Source organism: Haliaeetus leucocephalus, unplaced genomic scaffold, assembly GCF_000737465.1.
Source record: "Haliaeetus leucocephalus isolate CR32 unplaced genomic scaffold, Haliaeetus_leucocephalus-4.0 Scaffold120, whole genome shotgun sequence".
NCBI classification, from domain to species: domain Eukaryota; kingdom Metazoa; phylum Chordata; class Aves; order Accipitriformes; family Accipitridae; genus Haliaeetus; species Haliaeetus leucocephalus.
In genome coordinates this window covers 2,439,390-2,467,360 of record NW_010972556.1, presented here as the reverse complement: position 1 = coordinate 2,467,360, position 27,971 = coordinate 2,439,390, and the positions used below count along the sequence as shown (strand labels likewise).

The 27,971-nt window shown below is 38.7% G+C and overlaps 1 protein-coding gene across 3 annotated transcripts in view; it reads right to left on the bottom strand.

Moving 5' to 3' along the window:
* Positions 1–24,145, bottom strand: part of FYB (FYN binding protein) — a 49,802-nt gene extending 25,657 nt beyond the window's left edge. For all 3 annotated transcript variants that reach the window (XM_010585810.1, XM_010585811.1, XM_010585812.1), the window contains exons 1-3: positions 24,032–24,145; positions 17,181–18,330; positions 1,012–1,192 (exon numbers count right to left, since the gene is read on the bottom strand). In XM_010585810.1, coding sequence (XP_010584112.1) covers positions 1,012–1,192; positions 17,181–18,303 — 1,304 coding nt within the window. In that variant the 5' untranslated portion in view covers positions 18,304–18,330; positions 24,032–24,145. The remainder of the gene's footprint in view (positions 1–1,011; positions 1,193–17,180; positions 18,331–24,031) is intronic.
* Between the last annotated feature and the right edge of the window lie 3,826 nt (positions 24,146–27,971).

Sequence of the window (27,971 nt, the reverse complement as noted above, 5' to 3'; positions counted from 1 at the left end):
GCGCAGCAGCGGCCCCGGCACCAGGCAGCACCACCGCCAGCAGCACCAACAAAGCACCAGGACCAGCAGCAGCAGCACCACCACCACCACCGGGACCGGGACCAGCAGCAGCAGCAGCAGCAGCACCACCACCACCGGGACCGGGACCAGCAGCAGCAGCACCACCACCACCACCGGGACCGGGACCAGCAGCAGCAGCACCGGGACCAGCAGCAACAGCAGCAGCGCTAGACTGATGTTGTCACATCATCCATACCAAAATACCGTATGCGTGCTAACGCGCAACCTCTCTAATGCCTTGTATATTCTCCCTGCTGCTGTTTGCAGTAACTGCCGGCTGGAGAGCGGCTCGTCATTCAGGCTCAGCTTGTTCCCGGTCAGCTCTGACACGAGATCGAAGTGCTTTTAGCTCTTCGTCTCTGGGAGGTTCCCCTTTTGTACACAGCTTTTGGAAGAAGGGTAGAGAAAAGAGCCACGCATGCGACAGAGGCTTCTCAGTGTTATCACAACAGGCCGCGACGCGGCTCCTGGTGCAGTTTCACAACCGGCACTGAGCTCAGTACCTCCGGCTTGCAAAGCTGCTTCCTGGGGTATCGGCAGATAGACCTGACTCTCCTGGCCCTCTTCCCCCAGAAAAATGCAGGGGAAAGCTGCAGTTATTGATACAGCTGATTTTCTGCCAGCATATGAAGTCTTTGAACCGTTCTGGAGTAAAAAAACACAGCAGGCTGTCTGTTCCCCCCTCCCCCCCTTTCCCCGTACCAACAGGGCAGAAAAACAAGTTGTTATAGATAAGACAATTTAGGGAAACAACTGAATAGATGGGGGGTTCAAGCTAATAAAGACTAATTCCAAACAGGCCAGGGACAGGGTAGGACAAGGAAAGTGGTGTGGGACCTCAGTCCCATGTGAAATGCGGGACACCCGCAGCCTTAATCTGCTGCTGCATGAGCAAAGGAACAGGCAGGAAAAGGTGAGAAAATAAAGACCTTGGGATCTGTGTTCACTTACATTGTTTCAGAGCTGGGCTTGATGTTTCTGGGAGGCAGGCTGGGAGCTGCTGGGGACTGCAGAGATGGATGAGAGGCTGGTGGAGTAGGTGGCAACTGCATAGCAGAATGTGGCGGAGGTACAGGTGGGGAGAGTGCTGCTGAGGAAGGTGCTGTCTGTTTCAAACCTTCATTTTTAGGGCCTGTAAAAAAGCAGAACAGACTGAATTTATAAAGCAAACAGCTGAGGAAGGAACCTCACTGTTTACATGAAGTACTGGGACAAAATATCAGCACTGTACGCACTCCAGAGCAAATATATTTTGTTGAACCTGCTTCTTAGATATATTTGGTACCCTATCTTACCAGAGCAGAGAGGGTCTGCCTATAAGAATATACTGCCCGTGGAAGGCCTTGAAAATGTCTTTGCCAAGACATGAACAAGACACAAAACCACCAGTTCACCCAGTATATAAGCTGTTGTGCTTTGAAGCTAAATTATCACTGAATTCTACAATTTGACTGAAAAGCCCAGCTGCAGAGTTTCACATGAGCACTGATGCAACCTTGCTGGAGTATTCCTTGCTCAGAGACAGAGTTTTAAGGGATGGGATGAGAGATGAAAAGATATTTTGGCATTAAAATGTGTACAGGTCTCTGTATATCTTCAAATATATTTGTAACGTAAGTTGTAAAAGGCTGGACTTAATTTTCTAGCAAGCCCATACTAGAAAAGTGGCAGTCTGAGAAGCTGCACAGAAGCTACACCCTCAAAAAACAGGTGCAGCCTTCAAAACAAGATGATGCAGTACACCGGGCATAGAAGCCATAATTACAGGAGTGGGCTGGTGTGCATGTGTGCTGCACTGAATTAATGCTCTGTTTACAAGCCACAACCAAACCCAACCAAACAAAATCAATGATTGGATACCATGATTTTAAACCTAGAATTCTTTTTTCAAGTATCATAAGTGGCTTAAAAGCTACCCAGAAAGAATTGTCCCCAGCTGTATGGAGGGAAGTCCAACAAAATGTAAGGAGGAGGAGAGCAGAAGGAAGAAGCAAATTCACAGTTCAGTTAAAACCAATTACAATCGAAAAGAAGCCCCTTGTCCTCCTGAGATTTTCTTCAAATTCATACCTGTATAGTGGAGATTAAAATCTTGTCAAGAAAAAGAAACTTTCACCATGTGGGAAAAAAGTGGCTTAAACACAGAACAATGACAAATATTTAGTAATGCTTAATATCAAGACTGAACCTTACAAAAACTACAGAAAGAGCTTTCTTTAGCTGCTTGGGAGTCTGAAATTCTGTCCTTGGGATAGACAAGAGAAGGGGATTCTATAACTATTAGAAAGACCTCTTGTGTCACATGGAAATCAAAGTGAAATTACCAAGGCTTGACAGTTTTTCTGCTTACTAACAAAGAACTCAAAAATTTCTGGATAAATTTGGCTTCATGGCTGCTTGGAGCAACTTGTCAACATATGTGATCACAACAGTGCATTTGAAACTGTTGAGTTCCTCCATTAGTTAAATAGCAAAGTACTAATGGTCCCGACACTGCTGATTACAAAGGTGAATTCTTTGTTGTTTTGTTAAGGAACATTCATCTGGCAAAAGCAGACACTTAACAATTTAAGATACACCAAGATTAAAGTTGTATGGTATCAGATATCTTTTTATCGACATACCTTTTTATCACTTTATTCAAAAGTGTAGCCCAAAAGTTAAGTGAAATAATCCTTAGTACTGAGGAGGCTACAGCAGGGTTAATGTGTGGCAGCTAGAGAGAGCCCAAAGGAGAAGACTGAGAATGATTAGAGGTCTAGAAAACATGAGTTCCTGGAGATATTGAACAAATTGTGGTTGTTTAGGGAAATATGATAAGACTGAGGGAGAACAAAATGAATACTTAAGTCTCTGGCAAAGAAGAAAGGGATAATTTTATTTTATTTTTTTCTTTCTTTTCCCTGGTGGAGAAGAAGTAATGTGTTTACAGGCCAGCAACATTTGTTAGGAGGCACTTTCTAATAGTGAAGGTGAAATTTCCATGGCTTGAAGTCCATGCTGAAGAAGTAGGATAAACTTATGGCACAATTGTTCTTGCCCTACACATAAGGATGGACCAAACAACTCCTTTACGTCTCTTCCAATTCAATGATGACATCCTCTGTTTGTTGTGCTGTATTTTATAAGACACTACATTTAAAATACTTGCCACTATATTGAGCCCAACAGCTAAAGATCTACTAAAATATCATTTGGCTAAAATTTGTCTTCCAGAAAGATGTCCCACTTGTTTGAAGATGAGAGGAAGAATGTACCACTACAGAGTTTGGTTCGGTTTGCTCACTGTTAAAATCTGCATCTTATTGTTTTCAAAGTTCACCACTCTTCAGGTTCTATTACTTTTATTTCTACCTTTGCTTACTAGATCAAAAGCCTTTTTATAACCACTCTTTTCTACCCATAAGTTATTGATACCACTGAATTTAACCAATAGCTCAGTTTTCTTTTTGATAACTTTAAAGACCCAACATTTTTAATCTCATCTCAAGGCCTTTTTTTTTTTTTTTCTCATCTAACAATTAATTTGTAGCTATTTCTGTAATCTCTCCAACTTTTCCAGCATTGTGAAAAATCTGGCACTGGAATTCTACACAGCATACACTTGTCTGCCACATGCAGTGATGAAAATTACGAGTCAGTCTTCATCTGACCATATTTCTACTAATTGCATCCAGGTGGTTTCAGTACTTTCTCCAGTTGTCATCCCTCCTCCTGTTTTGGAAGTGCAGACACTTGAACATCAAACTAAGGCCCATTAGCAAAAAGCTTTTATTCAAAAACTTTGTAACTATATGAAGATTCCTTAAGGATAAAACTCCAAGGCTTTAGGTTTACAGGCTAACAAACATTATGCATTACACTTTTCTGTCACATCATTGTCCTTACTCAACTGTAATGTTTATGATGTCTTGATTTTTTCCTAAGTCATTACACTACCTCATTTTGCAGGTATGGTTTACTTTTCTCCATTCTACAAGTATATTTGCATTTGAGTAAAGAAAAACTTTGTTTAAGTGAGCCAAGATTACACGTGATTGTGCTCTTGTTGTATCTGAGTCTCTGAGGACTGTGTGTTTGTATTTAACTCTTCACAGTCTTTATTAATCCACAGACTTTATCAGCTATAATCTCTTGTTGTTCTAAAATCCCTGATAAAGATGAATAGCGCTGACAAACTAAGGATGCATCTGCAGTTGAGTTCTTTTAGGCAGATTCTAACCAAAGAAAGAAGCCAGGAAGGTTTTTTTTTGTAAAAGCCATGTTAATTGGTATTAATTATACTCTAAAATTTTTGTGTTTTAACAGAGAATCCTAAATCAGCTTTTCTGTGGTTATATTTATGTTGCCCTAGTAAAGTGTTGTGTATATGCACAACATGCATACATGCCTTATGTCATCATACAGTGTTACTTCATTATGATTACTTTGTAGGACTAAGGTAAGAATTCTGCCCAAGTCTCTGTGCATAATACTTCTTTCATCTGATGTCTCTTGAGAGCCAAATCCAGGCAATATGAAACTGAGCCAGGAAAGGACACCACATGCATTTTAGATTAAGTGTTTATTTTTAAGTATAAAGGCTGAACAACCTGTCCCTTTTAATTTATGTACATTGCTGGAATCTAGCAATAACTAAATGATCACCATATTAATGGAATCACTGCTTTTTTGTTTGGTTGGTTTTTGTTTTCTAACAATTAGAACTGACTCTTCCCTGCCTTTAGAGTTGTAATTACCAACACTTATGACTGAGACTGATGTGGGTGTAAAATTCTTTAATTCTAATACTGAAAATAAGGGGATGAGTTAGTTAGGAAGGTGATACTCAGTATGAAAAACCTGTTATAATCAGGCCCACAGAGCCAAAGCTATCATAATGTTTCCGTGGGGTTTCATTTCCTATTTTAATGGAACATTTCACTTTGAATCCAGTTCCATCTTTTTGTGTCTCTGAGACACTTCATACTCTGAGGACACAGAAAGGCTATGTGCGGGCAGTCGAACTGAAGTCAGCTTCGGACACTCAGAACAAGAAATCAAACTGAAACTACATCCTGGCTTCACATGCACCCAAAACACTCTCACCACAGGAAACAGTGTTAAGGACCATCACTGTGTGGTACCTTTGACCACTAACATCTCAGTTTCCAAATAGCCTCTTCTCTCTTCTTGGGACTCCTAGATGTTTCATACACTGTGCTGCACTGAAGAAACAGATGTAGAAATTGAAGCTCTTCACAAAGAAAGGAAAGAACGTATGAAAAGGAATGAGTTCCTCAAAACCTGTGCAGCTGTATAGCAGCTAAGAGAAACTTGCCATAGAAACCGTCCATAGAAAGTACCAAACTTCCCATTAAACTGCTGCTTGTGGTATTAACCTTCTTTAATCAGGCCCAGAGCTTCAGCACTTAGAGCAGAACTGTGCATAGAACACTGCAAACACTTCTTTTGTGTTCTTGGGGAACCTTCTCAAACAACTTCCATACATGAAGCGACAAAAAGGTCACCTACATTCTTTGAGAATGTTTATTTATCAGGAAGTTCAGGACACTGAAGTTGTCTTGATGTAAAACTCGTGACTTTGACCCTTGCCTTTCCTAACTTGTGAAAGGGAAATACTGATACCTCTTTGGTAGCTAACATAACATCTAAGAGGAAGATCCCATCTTCCTTTCATGTCCAGATATTCTGTGTTCAACAACCTCAGGAGAAATCAAAGTCCATATAACAGTACTCTGTAATTTCCATGCCTCTCGTATGTGAGCTCAAAGAGAAACTAGTAAAAAACCCAAAATAAGTCCATCTTTTTGGAACCCATGTACTCTATGTAGTCAAAAGCAAGTTTCAGGGCAGGATGAGAAAAAGATACCCATTCTTATCTTGCTAAAATATTCAGTGCTATCCTGAGATGCTGTATTACTCTGTCCTGAGATGCAAATATCAGAAATATGTGGCAAACTGAAGTGAAATCTTATGGGAACCAGTACTTTGGCTAGGGCCAGTTCTCCCCAGCCCTTTTCAAAATCGTAAAATAAATTGCACTCATGTGCAAGGGTGATATGGGTTTCAGTACTGACAAAGCTGAAATGACATGTCTCTATTTATCCCTCCCTAAATACCAGGGTATCTTACTGCTTGGATGAGAGACTGGCACATAGATGAAGAACAATATCTAATTATCAACCAGAGCAGAACAGAAGCAGTCAAAGGAAAGACATTTTTAGCACTCACAACTGCAGTTCAACATCCATTGACTGAAGATACAAACCCTGATGATCAATTCAACCTGTATTGGAATAGAATGTGATTACTTGGCACAAAGCTTTTAATGGACAACAATGATAAATAATGATTTTTATAATCTCCCTTGAAGTAGGAAACTACCCCATCCTGGCAGAGGGTGGTCTGGCTTCAGCTGTCCATGTGTTTCTCATACCTTGACTGGACTGCAGCAATAATGTATACCTGCTCTCAAAGTCAAGAGCGCTTAAAAAATTCAACAGCTGTATTGCATCTTATCAGCAACACACTCACTTGCAAATGCATTAGCCTGGGCTCCAGCCTCTACATAGTCCAGACTTAACTGCAAAGACTTAACTCTTAAATATGTTTAAGGTATCAGACTGTAGCATCTAAGCCATCCTTTGCCTCGACCCAGAAATTTCAAGTCCAAGATTGCATACTAAACAAAACTGGAACTGAAGAGCAATGTATATCACACTACTTTCCATTTCAAGTTCACTGTCATTGCACCTACTTCACCATAAATACATAGCAACAGACACATGTAAAAAAATTCCTTCCATAACAGGGCAGTCTCTTGCACATACAGGGGAAAAACTGTTTCTTCACTTCATATCCTAAAAAGCAGGCCATCCCTCTCTTTCTTTTGCCTAGAGTATGGCCTTTGGCAAGACCTTTATTCCCTTTGACCCCTGATGGAGTGATTTACTGATAAGGTGTTGACCTCTTCTGCTTTTTTTAATGTAAAGAAAACCTGACAATAATCAGCTACTGCAAGGAGACTTCAAACATTCTGCAGGAAAAAATGCCAGGAATTTTAAATTTCTTGATGGATTTCTTCAGTTTTCATAAAAAAGGACCATAAAAAAAGTCATCAGGATTTTTCAAGCAGTTACACAGTCAAAAGTTTTGCATTTTGAAGGAAGCATCCTTTTATAAACAAAATGCTTTTGAGCTACTCTGCAAATGCAATATCGGTTTTCAGTTTTACTGCAAAATATTCTACATGCAAGATCTGGGAAGCTTTCTGGGTTTTACAAAGATTTTGCTAAGAACCTGCAACAACATCTGCAGCAGCTGATCACCCACTTCCTACTTTATTCATCATGTGCAGAGACCTGTTTTCTGCTTCACTTCCCTAACCTGTATATTCATTTAGATACAAGCCATGGTTTCATGTTTCACAATTATGCTGCTTTGGAGCTGCTCAAAGTAAGCATGTAAACTTACAACATTACTGAAGCTCAGTGCTTTTGATTATGCTGTTGTCAGACATACCGTAACAGAGACACAAAGATTATTTGAGACACTGCTCACACCTTGAAAACAAAGACCATAGAAAGTTTTTGATTATTGCCCTCCTTGAGTCCAGACCCCACTTTAAGAAATGCCTGCATACAATCTTTTCTTTATTTTTTTTTCATTTATTCTCCTCACCTCTCCTGATTCTGCTTCCAGTTAGATGGTGAAGCTGCCTTTTCAGCTTTGTACAAAGGAAATCACCTTCAAAAAAGGGGGAATTTTGGAGGAAGGTAAAAGGGTAAAATGGAGACCTAGTACAGGTCCCCATCCAGTTTAAGAGTACTTTGCTGATCATTGCTCATACATCATGAAAAACATGACCAGAGCAGAGGGAGAATTTGTCCTTTTTTAAGCAGAACTTCTCATTGATCTCAACTGGGAAATCTTGTTTCCAGAGCAGATGCACAGACTACCTCAAGGGTATTTCACATAACACTTAACACCTATTCAAGGCCCTATTTTCTCAAAATTACACAGAGGTGACGTATTAAGTCCCAGACCACATACATGGTAGAGGGTTTTTCCCATTCTATTTGAGAATGTAGAGACAAACAGATGAAGGATAAACAACACCTGAAAGTGAGGATCTAAATCTACATTTAAGGTTGACAGCTGAAAAATATTAAGCATGCACGTAACCTTACTTCCAAAAGAAAACCCACAGTTTTCATTCAAAGTCATTCGATATGTAAAAGCTTGCAGAACTGAGCCTTATGGTGACTAAATATGAGGTTAGATACTCACAAACCTTCATCTGGGCAGTGCTGACTGGCATGAGGAAAGTGATTTAAACTACAGATGTGTGATCATCCCCAGAAGCCTATCCTTATCTAAAGGGGAACCCAAAATAGTTTAAAATAAATAGCAATAGTTTAAAATAAATCTTTGGTAAGTAATTTATATTTGAAAGAGAAGGCAATAAAAATGTGTACAATGATGCAAAGGCAAATAAAAGAGAATGTACTGGAAGAAATTTACTTAAAATGTGACTATTTATTTCCCAAACCAACAAATTGATGAAGGGGTTAATCATTTCATAAACCTATTGTTCAATCTGAAAAATGATTACATCATGCATAGCATGCAATTCTAGTTAAAAATTAATCATAGGAGTATAAACAGTGATATAAAAAACATCAGTTCCATAAAAAATTCTCATGCAACAAAGTCTTGCATTCAAATAGTGCGGTTTTGCACATTTTCTCTTCAGGATCTGCTAACAAGGAACATCATTGTTCCAAATGCACACATTTTAGGAGGGTTCGGTTTCGAGTGAAACCAATGAGCTCAGATATGTTCATTAACAAAATGAAATTTTCAGCATAAAATTATTTGTTAGTATACTGCTTCAAAAGCTTCCTAATATCTTTACTATGAAATGCTTAATGTTTTGTTTGTCTCTATTAGTATTGCATATTTACTTTAGTATCTAATAATTAAGATCAAAGCTTTCAGGAATGACTGTCTGTTTCCTATAATGAACTATTTGGATGCTAACTTAATTAGTCAATTTACTAACTTGTGTGTCGTTATCCATGTAATGCAACCAAATGATGAAGATTCATTAAAAGTATTTCCTACTGTGAACCAAGATAGGTCTTGGAAATACTTGCTCCATTATTGTATGTATTGTCTCAAATTCAAACATTATGCATGCTGCGTGGGTTTTACATCTGTGATCCACTAAGGAAATATTATTTAAACTGTACAGAGAAATTCAGACTTCCAAGCTCAAAGGGAAACTACAATATGTATCAAACTTCAAATTTATGAGAAATATATGCCAAGCATTCTTGTAATTATGAGTAAACAGACTACAGAGCATTTTTTTGGAGCTAGCTAAACTCGAGACCTTTAGGGTTCAAGATGCATTTTCCAAAACAGTACCAGCAACAAGTCCAGAACTCCATCACTACAATATTTTTTCATATCTGGAGAAAGTGTTGTTTTTTTCCAGCTTTACCATAAAGCTGTCTATAAAGTAATTTGATGTGCCAGATACATTTCCTTGCTACAATTAGTAGCAAAGTACATTTTCAGCAAAATATGCATCACCTTAAAGAATGGGAAACTTTCAGCCAGTTTGTATCATTCTTATTGAGTTGTAAATTAAAATTATTAATATGATTTGTATTCACATTATTTTCCGGGATACAGACAGGTTTCAGAATACTTGCGGCTCTGGTACAGCAGAGCTACTTGCGTACTGTGGCCCATGTAATGCAACCAAATGATGAAGGTTCATCAAAAGTGTTTCTTCATGGAATCAAATTAGATGTAAGAAATAATGTTTCAAAAACTAAAATAAGGAAACATAATTAAGCAGAGAGAATTACTCAGTTCCATCAGTTTTACTGGTTTTCTCTAGTAGTTTCCTTTTTGTCACCTTCCATGATAAAGTCATAGCTGTCTTTTTTTCTTTCCTCCTTATAAATTCTCCTTTCTAACTAGTGCTCTCAACGCTCCTTCATAAAGACTACTTTCATACGTGATGTAATCCCAAAGACATTGTGTTAAACCCATCCAGCAGTGACCCTGCTGGAGGGTGGACACTGGCTTCTAATACAACATAACACGTCATGTGTTTCGTTCAGTCCTTTGCAGAAGTCCAGACCTATTGAGAGAATATGTTAGGCATATACTTTGACTCAAAACAGAATTGTCCTAAAAACAATTCAAACTGCATGTCAACGTGTATTTGGAATTGCTAGTAAGTGATCGTTTAGGCTTACTCAACAGAATTAACAGGCGCATTCACATGGTTTATCTTCTGAGTCCTAAATTCTGCATCTTAGATTCTGAAGTCTCTGCTCAGGAATGATTATAGCTGACTCAAGGGGATTTAGCATAGTCGACTGCAGGAATGACTCTAGAATTCATATGCAGACTATAACAAGTATATATATTAGAAAAATAAATTTATATGCCTCCATAATATGATATGAACAACCCATATCTTACTGTTAATTTTACTAGAATCAAATGAACTTGAAGGGAGCAAGAGTGCCACATAAGGCCTAATAAACAAATGCAGAGATATTTAGGGGAAAATCTATGAATGTGCCAATTGCAGAACCTATGACAATTCTCAAATGAGGACTGTCCTCTGGTGATTTATTGATGGATACATTTTATTCTTTTTTAATTAAAAATGTACATTATATTATTTGAAAGATATTGCAGACAGTTGTAGCTAAGGAAATAATCAAGAGCAATGAGTTTAAATACGTATTTCCAGTGGTTTTTGTGTACTTTTGCTTCCTAATGCACAACAGCAGCAAGTTGTACCCAGAACAATCTTCTCCAGGAAAATACTAAATGTTGGTTCCCCTCAAGACTCATTTTATCTATAACTTGGATTAGATTTATCTATTTCCTTAGGCAGATAAATAACTCGTCTCATTCATATTTCTATCAGGATGGTTACACTCATTTTAAATTACAGGCATTTATCTTTTTCAGTGCCATATTAGCAGTTTAATTTGTAGTTTTGTCCACATATTTTAGCAGAATTATATTGCGAACCCTTGATCAATTAAAGGTAATGCTTCAAAAACTTCAGTGTGGCAGGGTTTCCTCCATGGCATTAATATTCTTTGCTGTGGAGGCTCTTAAAAAAATGTGAAAAATTTTCTCTCTGACTGAAGCAGACAGAAAGCATGTATCCACTCTTTGCTTATTGAAAAATTTAGTCTTACATGCATAGTCTATAATTATGGTGCATGTAATTATAGCTGGAGAATGAAGATGTGAGCAAAAAGAGCGAGGGAAATTTAATTCAACTGGGGTTTTGGAACTTACAGGTTGAACAATTGAAAGACAGCTGAAGAAATAATACTGAAATTAGAAAGGAGTTAAAACTTCTTTTTTGAAACTGACCTTATACCAATCCCATGAGTGAGACAACTCCTTTGGAGTCAGACCCACATAGATGATGTCATTGCACTTGTACCAAACCATGTACATTGTGTGGGATTTCATATGCTGCAGCCTGATTTTCATGATAAATGCACAACTTTGACTATATTTCAGCTGAGCATTGTTCTTCAGTTCTAGAACTTCAAAAATGGATTCTCCTTTTTCTAAGAGATGTAAAATATTTCAGTACAATGCTGCTGAAACAAGAATCATTTGGGTTCTCTCACTTTAGAAGGAGGGAGAGGAATGTCCTTAGAGGAAAGCTGGAGAGCTTTTACATTTGTTTCCACTAAAACCAACATATAACTACTCGTCCAGATTTTGTAGTTGCTTTCAAGCAGATCCAGCAAAGTTAAGTTCCTGGCAGATCTGTGTAATCATAATTTGAACTTAACTTCCACAGTTTTCAGGCAAATGTCTGAGTCACCAATAATAATAGACATCAACATCATGAAATCTAGTAAAACTGCAGGTAAAAAGCCTTGAAGGTCTTCAAATTCCCACAAATAGTCTTACTTCAGTACATTTTTGGTGTCACTTAAAATTCAACATAACATTTTAGTTATGTATAGCAAAGTCAAGGCATTATGTTGTACATAATCGTCATGTTATTCTGAAATTATCATTTTGACACTTTTTTGAGCTTTACAGGGTTTTATGGTGTGCTGCAGTTCACCTGTGCAGAGGCATGACATCATTACATGCAGCTACCCTCACCCCACCCTGAACAGTGTTGTTTGATATCATCACCTACTTTTAGTTTCATCTATCTTAGAAACAGGTGATTTGGCTCAAGTTAAAATTCTTTTTATCCACTTACACCTTAATACTGAGCTGTTGCATAACTTTATCCAATCTAGCACTGAGGTAAAAAAAGAAAATTAACATTGACCTTTTAAGTCCAGATTCTGCAGTAAACAGCCGTGACATCCTGTGATAAAAAAATCCCCTCTTCTTTGTAACTTTGGAAGCTGCTGTTTCATCTTGACATCAAGTAAGAGCAACAACTGACTGGTTCTAAGGGGCTTTGCAAAGACAGTTAAGACATTGACTGTCCTCGGGAGTGGTGCTTGATTGTTAATCACTGCCAACAGAGTGTTGTGTTAACTTTGACAATGCACCTTGAATTCTAATTCCTCCTGTCTCTCTCAACTTACATAGCCATGTCACTGTATGGGTATGCAATCCATCACAGAACAGAACCTCAATAAGTCCTGCAGACACAACCGTAACTCAAATTATAAATCATGAGAATTTTCTTACAGGTCTTCTTTTCTCTTAGATTCAGTACAGTTTCCTTTTGTTTCTCCCAGTACAGCTCAAAATATTCTGCCTACCTGAAGCCCCAGTGTTGATCGTTCATGAGGCGTTCAGAGGTGTTTAGAGTGCTGGGGACTCTGAGCCTTCAACTGACTTTATGTGGGTGGCCATCTGTATGTGCACGATCCCACTGAGGTCAGCCCAGGTGCAGTTCTTCTCTGAAAGTAACGGTATGGCTGTGGCCTCACGTGGAAAACTGTCAGCAAAACGACTTTGTTTCTCTTCTTTTTTCTAAAAAATCCCTGTTTGCACTTTGGGTGTTTATTAGAAAACACTATAATCAGTATTATTTTCTGAATCTAGAAAGCACATGCATCTCATTGATTCTGAGCTGACGGGAATATGATCTGCTCTCAGGGAAAATTGCTGAAATGGGAAATGGCACAGGAATTTACCAGAGTGCCATGTATTCACAGGCCCAGACAGGAATTCCTTAATGCCTGCTTTCACTGGAAAATAGTAATGCATCAATTGTCAAACTTTCCTCCGCAAGACACTTGTATCTACAGAAGTTTTATCATTAAAAGCTTTTCAGGACCAGGTGAAAATTTCTAATCCAAAGCAAGGCCAACACCAAGCCAGCATCCCTTAGTATGCATGCAAGCATCGTGGACGGTTTAAATCCTTCTCCCACCCGTGACTAAGACTGCTGCATTGAAGGTAAATCCTTCAGCCTCTAATGTTAAAAGTCATTTCATGCCCAGTGAATATTTGATTATGAAAAAACAGTAAAGCAGCTTCCATGGGAAAGGATAACAACCAAAGAAAAAGGGGTGAATTGATACTTCTGAGAAAGCTGAGCTCAAACACTTGCTGTAAATCAGGCAATACAAGGTTTTCTGCGCCCCAGGAACATGTCCCTAACACAAGTATAACAACTATAACAATGTGTGGAGCTTTTCTCTTCTCAAAGGACAACACAAAGCCTAACTTTTGCCCTAGCACAGATCAAAACCCCTAAAGATTAGATCTCAGAAAGCTTTGTTGGATGGGAAAACCATTTCCATATGCTTGTTCTTCTTTTTACTCATCACCTGAATCACAGCAGCAAATTAAGCAAGTATGGCAAGCTGCTGTTTATCAGGACAAACTAACGAGCAGGAAGAATTTGTGCTGTGGGGGTGGCATCTTCCTGACATGACTTTGATTCTTGAAATGACAAAAAAAAAAAAAAGAAAAGAAAAGAATTCCATTTAATTGCCTTTCCAAAGCAGGTAGATTTTGTCATTCTAGTTTAATGTTCCAAGAAACCCAGCAGCAATGAATAACTTTGTTGAGCTGAAAATGAGTTTGTTCAGGATTTACTCTAGAACATCCGGTCTCTCCACAGAACTGTGCTACAGAGAATTCTGGCCACAAAGAAATGAGCTGTATTAATTAAAGCCAAACAGAACATCAAGGTCTACATGCCAGCTCTACAGGGAAAGGCTGAAGCTCAGGGCCACTAAGAACAGCCTCATATTGATGTGGTTTCTAAATCTTTCAATCTTGCCCTGACCCAAAGACTGTGAAGTAGAGAAGACCATGTCTGACCCTGCAGTTCTACTTAGTTGGGTGTGTATTTTGCAACATGTTTGGAGAACAATCTGTGCCACCACACTGGGCAGCTCCATCCTTACCTCATGTTCCCAGTGTGACTCATCCAGGCTGGTGCCTGTACTAGTGCTGGCTAGTGACAACAGGAGATCCTCCTTCTAGCAAAAGTTCTGGTATTATCCTTTCAGCCCTGTTCACAGTATTCATTTTAAATGCATAGGTTAAATATTTCTAACCCCCAGTTTTAAAAAGAGGATGAAAAAATGCTTTGTGCCTGTAACTGCATGAGAACCAGAAAAAAAAATTTAAATAACTGAATAAACAACAAATGAACAAATAAAAGCATTCCTCCATTAATTACTTAAAAATAAACTAAAAAGTGTATTTTAAAAAATTAATTTCAGGTTTGGGTGTTTCCAGCCTTCATCAGGACTTCTCACAATTCTAGCTAGTAAAGGTCTTGGTTTTGTTTAATCAAAACATTTGCTGGTGTCATTTGCTGAAAATGCTGCCTTTCCATTTTGAGACTGTTCTGGGCACTTGAGTAAAGCCAGTCATGCTGAACAGTCCTCTATGGAGAAGGGGCAGCTGCTCAGACTGTTGTATATTGGCATATTTCTTTTAAAGAGGTACACAAATTTACACCGTTTGAGAATCTGGCCCTGATGATGGATTTGTGAGAATATTTCCCTAACTGTAGGGTAACACAGGAAAATAAGAATGTAGTAGCTGACAAGAATGTACATTTTATGTTACTGATATGCTCCTAATTTCTGAATGGAAATAATAACAGAATGTATAGTTGCATGCACACTCTGTGTTTTTAGTGTGGCTTTTTGTCTTTAGAGAAAGTCAGATCTGAGCTTTTTCATCCAGTGTAACCCTCTGAATGTCTTCTGTTTCAGGAAGACCAGTCTTATGTGCATTCAAAACTGCTGAAGCACAAGCTATACTGTATCCGAAATATGGAAGGCACAAGAACAAATTTTGTATCAATTAAATTGCATGAATGTACCTGATGTACTGCACATGCACAGTGTGGAGTTATTCAGAGCATCTATTGTCAGCTACATTAAACATCTAACTTTAGCGCTTTGTATCACACCATTGGGCATCTCCCTTTCCACTAACTACACTAAAAATTTAAAAGTCTAAGTTTGATCTGTTTAATTAAATCTAAGACAGACAGTTAAGGCAGACTAATGTAGGTGAAATGCTCCTCATTATCAGAAATTACTTAGCTGTGTGTATCACCTGACACAATTAGTTGCAGGACATAACTGTTTAAAATTATTTGAGCTAAAATAATGCGTGTGAGGATTAAATATATTCTTTGCTTCCTGAGCTCAATGCAGACAGCAGTACATTAAGAAAGAAAGAAAAAAAAGAAAAAAACAGCATAGAAATCCAACACAATAATAAATTTTTATTTCTGTCCTTGTTTCTCTCATGCACCAAGATCAAGACCAGCTTTCCTCTGGACCCATACAACTTAAAACTTTGATTTTAAAATGTGATCAGAATTTCTCATGCAAACACAGTTCCTAGCACCTGGTGCTATAAGATAAAAGAGAAAGCCTCCTTCAGTTACTATAAAACTTTTAATAGAAATGTGTCAGTTGGCAACACCGATTCCAACTGAAGCGGCTGATGTGAACTTTTTAGAATTCTCAAAGGGTGCCTAAAAGCTTTGGAGGAAAAACTGAATCCAAAAGTTTGAAATACAGGTGAGTTAAGGGAGAATTAAAGACATGCAGAACCTCTGCAAAACTGATCTCTCTTTCAAGGAGGTGACAGTGGATATGTGGGTCTAACTTTAGGAAACTACACTTTTGCATGAGATTTTCAAGGGCATATTTTGGGTGCCTCAGAAACTGCTTATATCATTGTTGCAACTTGTCTTATGTGGTGAAAAGAAGCTGTTGAAGCAGAACTCTGCTGTGGAGTCACAGCAATTTCTTTTTTTTCCACAGGGATTTTTGTCCTCCCAGATATTTCAAATGTATTTACAGAAGCTCTCATCACACACAAAACCATCTCAAATTTTACAAAAACCAAGTCACAAGCCTTGATATTCATGCCTGGATTATGACCATGGGAAAGCTTGGAGGCTTGGTTCTTCAGCAAAATAGTGAGGCAGAGCCTCAGGTGTTTCTAACTGCCACACTACTGAAGTCACGTAAACCTAACAGAAAACACTAAGTCTAGGAGACGCTTTTGGAATCTGGATTCAGATTTGGGTATAAAACTGATGCAGTTCCCTGTGGGAGCATTTCATTCTGTAATTTTGCATAGTGTTCAACTTTCTAAACAAACTTTAAAATACAGCAACTTATGGGGTCATGCTGTGATTAGTCATTGTGAAAAGCAAAAAAAAAAAAAGTGTGGTTACTAGAGGTTGTAGTATATCATTTTGGTGGCCCTCAAGCTGTGCTCAAGAAGTTACTGTTGAGAACAGGACACACAACATCAAGATATCATTTATAGGAAGTCAGGACTTCAGTGTCTGTCGAGAAAAATACTTAAACTCCCTGACACAAGTTATAGCTACACCTAAGTAGTTTTGAAAAACAAATAAAACCAATACAGAAAGCATTCATCCTACACTTTATTGCTCAGGGACGGAGAATATAATTTATATTTCTGCCCTGTACGGAAGCATAGGTTAAAGCTTTAAGGGGCTGTCTGATGCACAAGTCTCATTTTGGAACAGAAAAGGGGATTCCACCTGAAATGAATTGCTTACTAAATGCACTAAAAAGCCAATACCCAGGAAAGCAAGAACAGAGAGGACTCACTGTCTTTTGGGCTGCTCTTCCGGAACCTTTCCAGGTCCACGCTGGGGGGTCTGCTGGGCTTCTGCGGGGGCTGGCCTAGCTTGAACAGCGGCGGCAAGGCTTTTCGCTTGGGGGTTCCTGACCTCCTGTCCCCATCCTCTTTCTCTTGTGATCCACCTGATGGCCTTCCTGCAGCAAGCGCTGTGTTCATCTTATGGAACTTAGGAGAAGAAGAACCTGATTCTTCCTGGATGATTTTGCTGAGGAAGATGTTCTTGGCAGCACTAATCCCCTTTTCTTCAGTCTTTTCCTCCATGTTTTTGGGGGTGCCTTGAGAAGAGCTGGGCCAGTGGCCCGCAGGCTTCAGAGCTATGTTAGAAAAATGACTGCCTGCAGCTTCTGCAGCACAGTTACTATTTTCATCCATTTCCTTTGTTGCTTTAAATGAGTGTATATTTGGTCTAGGGCCCGACAGTCCTTTTTGCAGAAAAACATTTTTATTAGAAGTGTCTTCATTGTGGGAGATGTCATGGTTTAGAGAAGGTTTCTGTGCCAGAGGTGGTTTAGAGAAAGGAGGCTTGGGCTCATTTTCTTGTGTTGCAGACATGAACTTTTCCTTAACTCCAATTACTTTTGAAAATGCTGGTTTTGCCTCACTCTCCTGTGGTGCAAAATTTGAATTTGATTTTGTTCCCAGAGGATTTTTTTCTTTCTCATGAGGAGCAGAGTTAAGGAACTTGTTCCCTGCAGGTTTTGGGTACAGAGGCTTTGGCTCTTCTTTTGCCAAGTCACTGGTTTTTGTAAGGGGTTTAGTGCATCCAGCTTTTCCATCATTTTCTCTGTTAGTTGCCTGAAGCTGAACCCCAAACTTTTGTGCCACTGGTTTCAAATATGGGGGCTTTGGATCCTTCTCTGTTTTATCATCAGGTGAAGGCTTGACAGCCAGAGGAGGCTTAGGATGAACAGGTTTGTGAAAGGTACTGGGTCCTGAAGGAGAAGATGTATTCCCTTGACTTGCAAATTTCTCAAGTGCTGCTTTCCTTGTCTGTAATCCCGTACCAATAGGTTGTCCTGGGACTTTGAAGGGTCGACTGTTACCAGAAACATCCTCTGTGGGGCTGTTACCTGTGTTAAATTTCGCCATGAGTGCCTTCACATCTGCCTTGACATCCTATAAGCATAAAGAAAAGAAAAAGAAAGAGCAGCAATGAGAAAGTCCCTGTTGCAATGTTCACACATACTGTACTTTAAAGAGTTTCCTGGTCTGAGGCTTGTAGTACTGCTGATTGGCTGTGGAGATATTGTAGCACATCTTCCTGTAGGGTTAAAGAAGCTGAGCATATTGTTATATCCTTGCTGTGGTTATACAATCTTGTAAATTTTTCAGTGCAGGTAGTGGTTATGCAGGTCCTTTTGGGCATGCTATAATTTCTGTTTGTTTCTGTAACTGGGAACAGAACACCTAATAAATATAAGAAAATACATACTACTTTAAAATCAATGTAACCCTAAACCCACGAGTATCTTGCAGTGAGAAGCATAGACTGTACTAGAACCTGGATTATGTACTAGACTAGCTTTATTCCTGCCAACTCTTTGGACAAATGCAAGTTCCTTTGTGAAAACAGAAATTCTTCTGGTTTGGGGTGTGTGTGTCAGTTTTTCTTTCCCTTCTCAGCAGTTTTCTTCCCTGCTGCTCCCCCTGCCCTTGCTTTGTCCTTGTTTCTCTTCTCCATTTTGTATCTGAACAAAACTGTGTGTGTGTGGATGGAAAATGAAAATATGTGGAGCAAAATAGGAAGAAATTACAATCAATACACCCAGACACTGTCAAAGACACTTAACTTCTTTGGGGGGGAAAAAAAAAAAAGGAACAATTCCAAGTGGCTAAAACCCAATTTCATTCAAAAATGTTTTAATTGGTCAGACCTATTCAATACCTTTCAGGACCCATCTTTAATATGAATCGAGTGCAAAAGCTCAATACATTTGAATTCAGTACAATTAAAACACAGTGCAGTGAAGGATGTGGGCAAAGCAAGCTGGTCCCACTGCACTAGTCTGGGGCCACTTTTGGGTTCCAGGAGCCCTCTGCCACAGGGAACCCTTTCCCAGACAACAGTGGCAGCAGGGGTGCAGCTACGGCAGATACGCTGGTGTATCTGATTCACAACTTGTTTAAGCGGGATCTGTTTTGTGTGTGGAAGTTAAAATGTAAGACTAATGGTGTAAAGCAGGGATGTTATAACTAGGAAGGGCTCTGAATCATTTGGAAATAAAAGAATATCACTACAAAGCAAATAAATAGAGGTCTGAGAAAAATTTTAGAAAGAGGTTGAAGAATGAACTGTGTCTTCACTCAGTACGGTTCAGTGGGTGTTCAGTAATTTTTTCTGCTTCATTAACAAGAGCTTCTAAATAGGGGGTTTGCTCCTTTTGCCTTCTGTTTGATTTTATCAGATTACATGAATTGCCTGTTATGTTGGAATAGTTTTACCTGTGACTTCCGCAACTTCAAGTAACTTTCCCAGTCTTTCAGTATCACCAAGACATTCAGTCTTTCCAAACTGTTTGTATTATACTACAAAGTTACTTACAATAAATGCAGCTAAAACAAGATAGATGTATATGAAACTTATCCTCAGAGCACCATATTGTTATCTTTTTTTGCACGTATAAGGAAGGGAGGAAGTACACATTTACTATGGAGATTATCAGGTTTAAGTCATCTACTGCAGGTTGACGCATATGCACTCACACACATACAAAATTACACTGCGGAGATATGTATATATATATCACTAATCATTCAAGATTTCTCCCACAATGCCTCACAAGGCACTGATTTTACCCACTTAAACAGAAAGTTAAGCTAATCACAATGCCAGAGAGTATAACAAAGCCTCTTGTCTCTGATCTCTTTTGACTTTGTACTAACGTGTACTTTTTTTTTAACTTCTGTAACAAAATCTAAACCATCAGAGATACTGTAACTTTAAGTCAGTGTCTGAAGTCTTCAGAACTTATAAATTACAATCTAATCAGCTGTTTGGCCATCTCAGCTGTTCATTTCTTTTGAAAGTTATAGCAATAAATTGATTCTTCTGCTACCTCTTCCATTTGAAATTTAAGAAAAAGTACTGTGTCAAATTACAGTAACGAAAACATTCTGGACAAGAGACATTCAGCATGTAGACCTTTTGGAAGCTGGAAATGTGGCTTTGAAGAAACTTTTCTTGTTATGATATATGGTTTCTGAGAAGTTTTCTACATCTTTGCAATAGCAAGATCAATTACATTTATACATTCTTTCAAAAGCACTGAACCACTCACTACTGCCATGTTAGGACCGTCAGTGGATTTCTTTTAACAGATTTCTTCCCAGTACCGTGAACAAACTTTGCCAGTCATGCAGATTTACAAGCTCTTCAAGAGTAAAAACTCCTGGGCATGTGGAAGGGTTTACAATCAGCAGTGTAGCCTCTCTCATTTAGTTACAGTGAGTAGTAAGTTGTAAAGGTAATGCTAAGAATCAGAAGAGAGTAAGAAACTCCGTGAAATTTTTCTGCTTCTCTTTAATCTATGTCACCAGTTCCTGCTTTCATAAGCTACGTTATACTAGAAGCCATATTGTGGATTCTAATGCACAACCTGACTGGCCAGGTAGACAGATGGGGAACTGGGAAAAAGACAGAATCTTTTATTTGTGACCCTGCTTATAGAGTAATCCCTGCAGTTTCTGTTTCCCTTCCCAGAAACGACAGCAATTACCTATTCCATTAGTACATACAATAGGTTGTAAATCATGAAATGGGAACTTGAAAAGATTCTGAAGTGAGATTAAGTTCACCCTAACCTTCCCCTCTCAAGTGTGAAGTGCATGTGGAACAGAAGAGTCTCATGCAAGAATTACTTTGGTTATTTTCTGAACTTTCTCTTTGCACTCTGTTGGGAAGCTCAATGCAAAATATTTTGGCTTTTCAGCTTCTGATCTGAACTGGAAGCAACACATAACGTCCACTGTAACATTTGCTTTGATATGAGTTGGTTGCATTATTCAAATGTGTTTGCTCAAATCTAGAACAATACCCAGGTTTTAGTTCCCATGCCATAGATTCATCAAGATTTGTATGTGCAGTGCTTTCCCACCCTCCCACTGCCTTCAGCAGACTCATACAGATACCAACATACACCGGTAAAGAATTCTTCCACAACTAGATCTTAATTACACCTCAGTGTAAACAAGTGCAATTCTTCATTGCTTACAATATAACTGTACATTTCTGTACAGAAGTACAGTGTAATGAGAACACAAGAAATACAAAGGTTCCAACTGTATTCTTCCTGAATTTACTCAACTAGCAGCCTGATCAAAACCCATTTGTTTTGCTTTGGCATAAATATGCTCTCATTATTTACTTTCCAGTCTTGGTGAAGCCAAAAGATCATTTCACTTCAACTTCCCCTTGTGGTTGCTCTTTCTTCAAACAGCAACACCAGATCAATGAAAGGAATAGCAGATGTGCATGCATATGATCCTTAATTAAACAAATGAAATATATGTAACTGTTGACTGTACAAGGAATTATGCAATTCTTCAAAGTACATGCAGATCTGATTTATAAATGGAAAAAACCCATATTTTCACTTCTTACCTATAACTTTTTCCTTTCTGTTCCAAAGTGATAGGGTTTAACCAGGCCTTTAAAAAACTCATAATCTTTTAACAGAATCAGATCTTGATGAATTTGCTGGAAAGTAATGAAATAAAGATTATAAAGCTATTCCTTTAAGAAGAAAAGTGTGTATACTCATGAATTCTGTGACAGTGAAATAACCAGAGAAGCTGATAACTACTAAGGGAATTGAGCTCTAACCCATGGACAGGATATAAAGAAAAAGGAACTGGACAGAAAAGGCAAGGAAAATGACATATGAAAGTTATAGAGAAATGCAGATCTGAAAATTATTTGGCAACTTTATAAAGGCCTGATTTAACTTCTACTGAAGTTAATGGATTTAAGGGAGTTTAGCTGCTTGCACAAGATGCTAGTGCCATTCTGAATTTGTGATAAATTATTGCATGACTATTTCCTTTTCCAGACAGAGAGACTTCAGAATTATCATTATGCAACTTTGTTGTTTCCAGAAGAGATAAATAATTTTCAAGTTGGTTTTCTCCCCCCTGAGTCTAGTTATAATTACTAGTTAAAGAAGACTCCCTCTAATAGTGAGTGCAGTATTTGGAAATTGGGGTTAAGAGGTTGCAATACCATGAATGTAGGTAGCAGAAATATGAAAAGAAGGTGGAAGGACAGCATCTGCCCAAACAAAAAGACTTGCTAATACAATGATTGGTATACAGGAGAAATGAGCCCTCATCAGATACTAAATAATGAAGAGGCAGGCTATTCTGCTGTCTGGGATTTTTTTGAAAGGCAGACCTCTAGGATGGAGAGGATAAACAGAAATCTAAGGGATTCCCCAGTAAGGGGCTGACAGCCTCTATGTTAGCCTGAGAGCATCATTTCGAACATCCCTCTAAGACCAGCAAGACAAAACCATCACATTCATGAGGACTTGAGGTTGTGAAAATTAAACAAGACAGTGTCCCAGCCTGATCATGCTGTATTCTGTATCTTTCCATCGTGCATTCTCTTGTCACTTTTTCTTATCTTTTACCTAATCATAAGACCAACTATATCATACTGCAGGAACACGACAGGACAATATAGTTCATCCACTTCGGGTCAGTTTGAGACCAGGACTAGTGAAGGCATAGGGCTTGACCAGAACAGCCAGATGATATCCCAGCTTGGTCCCAGACTATTGCTGTCACAGCCTATGCATGAGGCTAAAGCATCTATCCATGCATGGTCATCTCTTCATCCTATGTCCTGGTAAGTTCAATACAAAGTTTCATGTTTATTTTCTTGCTTCTTTTTTGTACCTGTCTATGTCAAAATCAGAAAAACTATCAACCATTGGCAATTCAGTCTTCAACAACAGAAGCCTGGCAGCTTCAATTTTCCACCAAGAACTTCTATCCTTCCTGAAAAAGGATTATGATTTTTTTAAACATGGCATTATATAAGCACAGAGTTTCATGACACTTCATAATTTGGGGGTTTTAATCTATTTGTCTCATATGCTAATCAACAGCTTTCAGAATAATGTAACTTTTCTAGTAAGTCTGCCCAGAAATGAAGCAGACAGATCCCTCTTCCCTCAGAAAACTATTTATATACACTGTATACAGTGACTGCCATATGGATGTCTTTGATTTGACTCTGGTTATTCCACTAAAGCTAATGTAACGTCTCCAAGTCTCAAGGAAGAAAAACTTGAGTTCCTGCCACTGAAAAGTTCCTACCATTATTTCCAGAATTTCAAGATTTAAAGGAAATTTTGTGCCGTTTTATGACATTGAGTACCATTCTGACTCACCACTGGAAAGAAAAATATTTTCCATGACCCACTACAGACAAAATACATATACTGATATCTCAATCCAGAGTATGGTATATTAAAAAATATCCCACCCATAAACCAACCAGCCACAAATAATGCAAAAGGAATTACTAGAAAATAATTGCCTTTAAGTGATACCATTTCTGTTATTATTCAAAATGAAAAAATCACTTAAATTAGGACTGCTCTTAGTAAAAATTCAGGGAACTAAACACAAAACTTTGAGAGAGAAAAGTCCTTTTCATCAGCTTGGCATCTTTTCAGCTCCACAACTGATAGTAAGTAAAATCTACAATTAAAGCTTCCAGTTATATGAAGTTATATGTAATACCTTGTACTGATCGTATTTCTCCTGGAACTTTGCAGGTTTATTTCTAAGACAAACATGTACAACAATTTACCTGGATTCCCAAAGCTCTCCAATATTTTGATACAGGTAGAAAAACTGGCTCCCTCAATGAGACAATCCACAGGTCTATCACCTTAACAGCCTGTTCTGTTTGCTGAGTTCTGCTTCTCAGAGAGGGTTTGCATAAGAATGCTGCTTGTGGGTTTCAGTATCATGATCAGTAGAGAAAACTGCTCTCCTCAGGATATTAGGCAAGAAATGGTGGGGGGAAAGGGAACTAAAATGTGTTCAGACTGGCTGCTGCCATCAGCAGTATTCACCATGTGATACCTAAAAGTATTGCATTTACCCCATATTGCAGAGTCCTGTGAAGCCGTATTTGTGCATACAAGCTGGAGTTGCTACAGAATAATCGCTAATGAAATGTGTGTGGTAATGACAAGCATAAAGACAAGAGTGGTCCAACCTCTTGAGCCATCAAGCCTAGTCCCCTGCTACCATTGAGAACCACTGTATACATTCCCACTCATCAGGTATCAGCTAACGTGTTTTCTTGCTCCCACCTTTGCCAGTAGGCTCTCAAGAGATTCTGCTGGCCACTTTTTTAAAGCTTTCGCTGTATGGAGTTTTTTTTTTTAAAAAACTATGATCATACACTTCTTCTGCCCTTCTGCCTATGAATTCATTATTGATAGGAAAAATGATATTGAGAAGTAAGCTTCACAAGAAATACTAAATTTATGTTTGTGCTGAAGGTAAACCCAAACCACGAAGGTGGAACCCTCTACTAAATAGAGCTCAGGGAAGTTGCTGCAGCTCTGCACAAGGATGAGATTGCAGGAGAAAAATTGTCTTTGAGCTTCAAATAAGGTTTTTTGACTCTTCCTCATTGTCTATCACTTCTCCTCCACACAACTTTCTCAGTATTTTTCAAAATATTTTTGGCTGTCAAAATAAAGCACTGGAAGTGCTTGATATTTCCAGCTTAATTTTACAAGAATTCCTATCTCACCTAGTTCAGAAGCTTATTAGAATGCTGGATGGAGCTTATTTGAGTTAAAAACACTGCCACATGCTTTTTTTTTTTGCCACTTGCCAATGATAACTCTTTTTTTTGTTACATAACACAATGTTATTTTTTTCTTAGTGGGAGAAATGCATTTCTTTATTCTATTAATTCTCATAAACACCGTATTTTATTTTAAGAATCACATTTATTTGTGAAAATAAACAATCATCACAGACAATGAAGCATTTATTATTAAGATTAAGGCAGATTAGACTTTGTGACTGTTGCTTTCTAGCTGGCAGTCTTCATGACTGTTTTAAGGTGCTAACTGTAGCAATATAGTCATTTTACATGGGTAAACACCGCTGCAAGGGTTTGCACATAGTATCAGTGCTAGACAAATCATGCAATGATCAAAGACCGAGCTCATCTTTGCAACTCTGAATACGAGGCAGTTCCTGTCATCTTCTCTTTCATCCAATACACAGAAATAAATACAAACCTAACTGATAGAATGCTGCTGAGAATATAGATTGCAACAAACACAATGAAAATAACCATTTATGGAGTGAAACTGCTCTGAAAGTTGCCCATCTGCAATGTCTACCATATGCTTCATTTTACACTTGCAGGTGCAACACCTTCCTGGACCTTCTCTGGTTTTTTCCACTTATTTCTGTGAAGGATGTTTTTGAGTGATTTGGGGGAATTAGCTAGTATTAGGTGAATAAAGAATATGAAGGAATTAATATTTTAAGGAACAGGACCGGCAAGCCTAAAAGCAGCATATAGATATTTTGCCTTTTTTATTTTTCATAAAAACAACAGCAGTAGCAGCAACAAAATCACAAGATTATATTCAAGCAATACAAGAATATCAATAATGATAATGTCTTCTCCTGTATAAGCATGCCATTCTAGACTCTGTGCAGACCAAAACAAGCATCTAAATCCCAGCATAGCAATGATGTGTTACTGTTCCCATGTGCAACTTTTATGGCTGCAGCCTTAAGTAGTTTTTTTAATCAGAGCATTTATTCAAATTTCTGTTTCCATGCAACTCCAGGAAAAGCAGCTGCTTGAGAATTAAAATTGTCAGAAGTAGAAGAAAGAAAAAAAGGGAGAAAAAGAGCCCAGCGAGTTTCTCTGCCATCTTTTTAAGGTATGTTTCATCTACTGATGTTGTCCTGTGCTCTGAAATGGTTTAAAAGTTTGGGCACTCCCATCTGAACACCTCTGGCTTCCCAATTCAATGCTCACAAAGAATATCATAGTTGGGATCTTGTTACCCCTGCAGCTGTGTCAGTAGCATTTTTGGAGGTGGTGTAAACTGAAGTGGCATGAAACAAAATAAAAATATCTTTTTTTTCTTTCCATGGTGTTTTTAACCTGCTTCATTTCACTGATCTTAGTCTATTAAATGATCCCAAAACAGGGGAGACAGCATAACAGAATTAGTGGTGAGTGAGGGTGGGAGAAGAAAAAGACAGAAATGATTGGCTGGGGCAGGTAATCCTTAAACCATGTATGTATAGGGAAAAAAAGGTACTCGGGAGATCACCTTTGGACAGGTGCATTAATAACACTAAAGCAAGTTTGGCAATCTCTTTTCTAAGTCAGAATAGTGTTGCTCTGTATATCTGTAGTGTATGACACATGCAAATAAGCAGAGTGCTCAGCTAGAGAAAGTCAATGTTAGCCCAGTTTTTCACTGAAACCTCTCTTCTTGCCTCCTCCTCACTCTCATGGGGCTTTTGCCTCCTAGTGGCAGACTAGGAGCAGCAGCAGAAATGACGTGTTTCTCCATTGATAATCTCTTTGTACATAGTTGTACTGAGAGAGTTACAGTCTACCTGGTTTCATGCTGCTCCTGGGGGATAACATTTCAAGTATGCGAGCTTAGTCTGAGGGCAAGGCAAAGAGTTAGCAGTCCTGCTTGGCAATGCTGTGCCACTCCCCAGAGTCAGGAGGTCTGGGGAAAAGTGCCACCCTGCTGCAGTGGCAAACCTGTTACAGGATCACTTTGGAAAGTACCTGATTTTCAGTAAAAACTTGATATTCCTGAACACCGGCAGGACCTTCTGCCTGCAATTGCTACAGCACACTATGGGAACAAACGTTTCTTGTAGTGTCAGTCTATGTTATCTTTGTGTCTGCAGATGGGGTGAGACTTCCTGAAAAATGTGCTGTTGCATTTCCATCGGGTTGCCATTTGAAGGTAGTTTTAGTATTTGTGACAGAAGTTTGATGTTGTCATGAGCAAATTAGCAGCATTCTCTGGTGTCCACATGCACTGTCATGCTTATAGGAACAAGTGGGCTTTCCAGATACTATTTGTGGACAGCTGACACGCAGGATTCCCTGAAAGCTCCTCAAGTCAGTGCTGTGGCTCTTTTAAAGTGTCATAATTCAATCCCTATAATCTTACAACCATTGGCTACTGTTACTATATTTGTATTTATTTGAACAAGGAGTGCAGAAATCTGTTTCCACTATTTATATTTTTCTATACTAGAGAAAGGCAGAATTGGCAAATTCAAGAAAGAAGACGAATGATGCTGACAGTCTTCTTACCCCGACTGTGCTTTGCAAAGGCTGTATTTCTGTCATGAAGGAAAGTCCAGTGTACTCCAGTGCACCACAGTCAGGTGCCTGTTAAGCTGCTGGTTTTCTGCTTGGGTGTAGGCCCTGTGATAATAAATCAGTCCTTCCAGAGCACAGTCCTTCCTGTGGACATCTAAAGCCGATGCAAAGCACCTGCTGTAAAACAATCTCACATGCAAAAAGCCAGAAGTCTTTCTTTTTTTGTGATTTGACCTTAGAACCACTCTGTTGGCTCAGATTTTAAGCAATTCTTCTTTGAATGCAAAGCTTGTATTCAGGTATTAGCTGTCATGTTCCACCAAATTGCTCATCTCCACTGCCCTGCACTCACTCCCCACTCTGTGCTGTGCCCTGGGTTCTCCCTCAGTGCCCCCTGCCA